We start from the raw sequence: 5,957 nt of genomic DNA on the forward strand, positions 1-5,957 counted from the left end.
CATTGCTTGTGGGAATGTTAAATGGTTCAGCCACAGTGGAAAACAGTATGGAGGTTACTCAGAAAATTAAACATAGAATTACCATATGATTCAGTAATTCCACATCTAGGTACATAAACACACACACACACACAGACACATACACACACAAAAAAATTGAAAGCAGGGATTTGAACGGAAGATGTATGTATACCAATGTTGATAGCAGCATGTCACAATAACCAAAAGGTGGAAACAACCCAAAATATCCATCAATGATGAATGAACAAACAAAATGCATTATATACATACAATGGAATATTATTAAATCTTTAAAAGAACTAAATTCTGATACATGCTACAACATGGATGAACCTGGAAAACATTATACAATGAAAAAAACCAGACCCTAAAGGACAAATAATATACAATTCCATTTCTTTATGCAAGGTACCCAGAATAGTCAAATTCATATAGACAGAAAATAGAGTAGAGGTTACCAGGGGCTCAGGGCAGGGGGGTTTGGGGCGTTATTGTTTAATGAGTCCAGAGTTTCCATTTGAGATGATGGAAAAGTTCTAGAGATGGGTAGAGGCAATGGTTGCACCACAATGTGAATATACTTCATGCTACTGAATTTTACACTAAAAATGGATAAAATGGTAAATTTATGTTATATATATTTTACTCAAATTTTTAAAAATCAGGGTGTTGGCAAGACTGTGTTCCTTTCTGGAAACTCTTCATTAGAGTTAAAGAAAGATACCCATCTTCATGAACACTGATATCACTTTCAGTACTCTGAGATTTCCTGCAGCACCAGCCTGAGTGTTCACAGTGCCAGAGACTAGGCTTATAATAGCCCTACTTGGGGACTAGTTTTATCCCTTTTAAGAAATTATAAATAACTTGCAGCCAGGACTGTGTCTTTCATTATGTGCCTCTCCCCTCCCCACCATCCAGGGTCTGCACAGAGCAGGTATCCAACAGGCACTGGTTGGATTGAACAGAGGAAGGCGGAAGTATTAAAGGAAAAGTTGGTGGGTCCTCTGAGCCCCAGATCCGGGGAGGGGAAGTGAACAGCTGAAGCCCAGGCTGATAACGATCCCCAGGAAGGAGATCAGAAGGAAGGAGGGAGTCCTGGGCACAGTACGCAAGCCAGATGGTCCCTTTGCTCCATGGTCCTGAGGCTGCCTGAACGACCAGTCACCCAGATTATACAGCGCTGGACCTAAAACTTCCTGCTGAGAAAAGATGAGCTCTCCACAGCCTCTTTCCAGCCCCCAGCTCATGCCTCCTCACTTTAGATTTGGATAAAATCGGCTCCAGGAGATGTCCTGGTCAAGAGAGGTGAGGAAGAAAATCCAGGAATGGCCAAAGGGAAATGGAGCAACACAGCAGCTGCCCTACCCTCTTTCCTGCCACCCTGCCTCACCCATGGGGTCAGGATGCCAGGCCAGCCATCTGCCTGCCAGCCTCTCATATCCAAGAGTGAGGCTATTATAGGGCTCTGCTTTCAACTGGCCCTTTTATAAAGTGCTCAAGTGATGGTCATGGTGAGATAAATGAAGACCAGTGAGAAAGGCATCTGCTTTGCCAAGGAAATCAAATTTATTAGGAGGTTACAAGGGAAGGCTGGTGGCACGTGGGAGGGTTCTCTGGGCTAGCTAAGAAGAAACGGTCTCCAACGAAGGAAAGGGTAGGCAGGGAATTATCTGGAGTAGGTTGGGGAAGTTTCTTGACCACCTCCCCAGGCAGCTCCAGCCATGCAATTGTGTTTTCTGGCCCATTTGGTGGAATGAACCAGGGCCAGGTCAAAGCTCCGGAACACCGGGCCCTGCCTCCTTGCTCCTCTGGCAACCACTGGACGCTAGCACATGTAGGAGTTGCAGGGCCCGCAGTGGGGGCGGGGGACGCAGGGCGAGAAGCGGGCAGCAGGAGCGCAGGGGGTGCAGGCACTGGAGATGCAGGGGATGATGGTCTTGCCACACGCATTGGTCGTGGCGCAGGGGTTGCAGGGCAGCCTGGAGAAAAAGAATGATATGGAAAGCGAATTGAGGGCGGCTTGTAACATACACCAGAGAGACCCCAAGAGTGGACTGCTCTCTGGGACTTGGCCTGACCTGTACCAGAGAAGGTCACAGGCTCACCTGCTGCAAAGCTCACTGTCAATGCTAATGGTCTCCCTGTCATAGCATGTCAAAGGTGCTGGACAGAGGCTCAGAAACTCCCATCTCAGCTCCCAGCAACGTCCAGTCCTAGCTGGTGACCTTAGATAAGTCATTTACCTTCTCCAGGCCCCAGTCCCTTCACCTACAGAATGAGGAGAATACTGATCCTGCCTGCCTGACGGTAACAGGGCAGATAAGGTAGCATGTGGAAATGTAACTTCAACACAATACGGTATTGTTAAGATGTAAGAAATATCACTGATCGCATATCAGTGTCATCAGAGTAGAATGCAAAGAGTTGACTACGCAGTTTCAGTTCGTACATCACACAATTCCTGCCGCTTTATGTTTTAATGATAGCCACATTGTTTTCTGAGTTCTGTCTGAGCATTGCGAAGGCATAATGTCCTCTCCAAGGTATGCAATCTTTGCCTGGAGTCCAACTGAGAAGTACGCCTATGTGTGCACGGCTTCGCCAAACACCGGCAGCTGAGTACTCACTTGCAGTCCTCGCTCTCCAGCAGCCCCCGGTACGTGTTGATCTCACACTCCAGCCGGGCCCGGACATCCAGCAGCAGCCGGTACTCCTGGCTCTGCCGCTCCAGGTCCCTCCTGATCTCCGCCAGCTGGGCCTCCACGTTGCTGACCAGGCACTGCACGTGGGCCAGCTGGGCGCTGTAGCGGGCCTCCGTCTCCGCCAGCGTGCTCTCCAGAGAGTCTCTCTGTCGTGGGGAAGGTAAGGAACGTCACAGAGCTGCTCCTGAAAGGGCTTCTCCACAGGATCCAAAGAAGTCACAGGCTCCAAGAGTTAAGGAGAGAATGGCCCGAAGGCCGGCCCGGTGCCTCTGACTCCCGGACCTCCCTTTCTCACCAGGAGTCTGAACAATACCCACCAGGCTGTGCTGGGCCTGCAGCTCCACCTCCAGGGCATGGGCCGTGCGTCTCAGCTCAGTGATCTCCGCCTGGTAGGACTGCAGCTGCTCCGAGCTGGACACCACCTGCCTGTTCAGCTCCTCGGTCTGAAACACCAAACGGGAGAAGACAGGATCAGACCCTGTCTGAAGGGCCCTGAGGGGCTGAGGGGCCTGAGAGGCCACATGCTGAGAGGCCCACCTGCCTGGTGAACCATTCCTGCACGTCCCTGCGGTTGCTCTCCACCAGGGCCTCGTACCGAGACCTGGTCTCGTTGAGCACATCGTTCAGGTCCACGGTGGGGACGGCGTCCACCTCCACGCTGAGGCGGTCTCCAAGCTGTCTCCGCAGGGAGTTGGCTTCCTGTGGATGTAGAAAATGCAAGGGTGACCATCCTCAATAAAAAGTGGACCCAAAGAAATGGCACTGCTTGTCAAAGTCCTGTTTGTCGATTTCCTCGGAGAAGACACTTTTAGTGGAGCGGCTATGACAACGGAAGGCAAAGTGGTCTGCGTTCCATGTGTTCAGCTCTTTCCCACCATGACTGTGTCATGGCACTTGGGTTCAAAAAAAATTCCCAAGGATTCGCTTGGGGGCCACTCAAGGACGGATAAATGCCCCACTTTCCCAGTTTGCAGACTGGCTGCAGATGACCTCATAAGAAAAAGAATTGGCTGTATAACTTCAGATTGTCTATCACAGCATTTTTGCCTTCAAGTAAGATCATGTCATGGCCCCTCCCAGGAGAGAGAAGGAACCCGAGATCATTCGTCATCAAGACTTTGAAAAAGTGGAGACTCCAGTTCACCAGGATTGATATTTTGGCCTTGAGGGGAAGGAGAAATGGCTTTGCATGGCATGACCAGAGCAATGCTAGGACTCCTCCTACAGCTCAGTAACCAATCACAAGCCCATGGAGGTGCCCTGGGAAACTCAAGTGAGGCACCAGTTCTGAGTGAAAGACAGCTTATCTGGGAACGTGGATAGGTTTCATCTCTCAATGTTTTCTTTTATCCTGAAGTTTTGGTGTTTTTGAAGGAAATTTAAAAGGTTCTTATTCCCGATTCTGCCACCCCAAATCACTAAAGCCACTCTCAGCCTGAGGCTGAGTCAGGTTTCTTCATTTCTCATTTCTGGTCTCACCTCCTCGTGGTTGCTCTTGAGGCAGATCAGCTCCTCCTTCAAGGACTCCACCTGGACCTCCAGGTCGGACTTGCACAGGGTCAGCTCATCCAGGACCCTACGCAGGCCATTTATGTCCGACTCCACCAGCTGCCGCAAGCCCAGCTCCATCTCATACCTGCACAAGGACAGGGTCAGAGCAGTAACTGGTAGACCTTGAAGACTGACAAGAATGATCTTGGATAAACCCATTCACCTCTTCTTCCCTCTTTCAGCAATGAGTAGACCCAAGAGGCAGAGGGTTCTGGAGGCTCAGTCAAGACCCAATATTGATTCAAAAATTGATTTGAGTCCTCATCCACTTTTGTGACTTCTTTCTTGGTTCCCCCCAATCCTCTGCAGAATCCCTCACAACTGATGGATTGAACTGCTGTTCGGTAAGCTATGGAAATCCCTTTTCTTTCGCTAGAGATTGAACTAAAGGAGCGGACCCTTGTAAATTCTGAACAACTCACTTGCTCCTGAAGTCATCTGCGGCCAGCTTGGCATTGTCAATCTGCACTACCAGCCTAGTGTTCTCTGCCTTGGTGCAAAGGATCTGGGGAATGAGAGGTTGCTAAGTGAGGATTGAAAATAAATATGAAACCATCGACTTCTTTAAAAATGCTTAAAAAGCCATTTTGAAGGTAAAAGGAGGAAGAAAGAATCACAATGACGTAGATGCAAGAAACATAGTTCTCTCCCACAGATTGAGAATCCTAGCAAACTTCCCCTGCTTAGAGAGGACAACAAGGCCGCTCACCTTCTGCTGGAGCTCCTCGATGGTCCGGAAGTAGGACTGGTAGTTGGGGCACACAAGGGGATCTTGTTGCTGGCTCCGCTCCCGGATACGGCTCTCCAGCTCTGCGTTGTCTCGCTCCAGCTGGCGCACCTTCTCCAGGTAGCTGGCCAGCCGGTCATTCAGGAACCGCATGGTCTCCTTCTCGTTGCCATTGAAGGAGCCCTCGCAGAACCAGCCGCTGTTGCCCACTTTGGCGAGGATGTTGCAGGACCCGGGCAGGGTGGAGCTGCGCCAGCTGGGGGGCACGCAGGGCCAGGAAAAGCGGCTGGAGTGGCAGCTCAGGCTGGGCAGGGAGCAGCTGTAAGGCATGGTGATGGAGGGAGTGAGGTGACCGGCTGAAGACAGAGTCCAAGTTCTCCAAGGAGCTTTGGAGTCTACTGCGTCTGGGGAGCATTTATACCCCATCCCCAGAGGGTGTGGACACAGTATGTGATGTCTTTTTTCTTTTTACTTCTTCACTGCTTTTCAAATGCCCTTCCCTTCAATCTGTTATTGGCCTTCCTCCGAAGAGTCCCTTCTCCCATAAATGTTTTTACTTGGCTTCTTGTTAAGTCAGGACTCGTCTTCAGGCTAGGCACCCCTGAAATCAGAGTCCTGCGGTAGACCTTCAAAGAGGCCACACGGTCTAGCCCAAGTATCTGCCCTTGTTAATTGGGAGTTAGTCCATCTAGTGACATTCTTTTGTGTCACGTGATCTGCTAAAACCATAGTCAGATTCATCTCCTGACACACCTGGCATTTCCAGGGAGGGACTAAGATTGAATCAAGGAACAAGTTGCATCAAAGGGCAGCAGTAGACTCCCTTTCCATCTGCTTTGAGAGAAGAATCCTTCAATGATTTAGCACCCCAAGCCTTGAAGACTTGAGCTGGATAAAGATTGACTTGGGCCATGGCCAAGAAGGATGGACTGCTGTTTGTGTAAATGTCACCT

The 5,957-nt window shown here is 49.9% G+C and overlaps 1 protein-coding gene across 1 annotated transcript; it reads right to left on the reverse strand.

The window, feature by feature from the left end:
• Window positions 1–1,849: 1,849 nt before the first annotated feature.
• On the reverse strand, window positions 1,850–5,334 carry LOC131747063 (keratin, type I cuticular Ha1-like). The gene is made up of 7 exons (XM_059048977.1): window positions 4,987–5,334; window positions 4,700–4,782; window positions 4,206–4,362; window positions 3,264–3,425; window positions 3,044–3,169; window positions 2,652–2,872; window positions 1,850–2,003 (listed from the first exon to the last, which is right to left on the reverse strand). The coding sequence occupies exons 1-7, from the start codon at window positions 5,332–5,334 to the stop codon at window positions 1,850–1,852; spliced, it is 1,251 nt and encodes a 416-aa protein (XP_058904960.1).
• Window positions 5,335–5,957: the final 623 nt, after the last annotated feature.

The sequence above is a fragment of the Kogia breviceps genome, chromosome 19 (genome assembly GCF_026419965.1).
Source record: "Kogia breviceps isolate mKogBre1 chromosome 19, mKogBre1 haplotype 1, whole genome shotgun sequence".
NCBI classification, from domain to species: Eukaryota; Metazoa; Chordata; class Mammalia; order Artiodactyla; family Physeteridae; genus Kogia; species Kogia breviceps.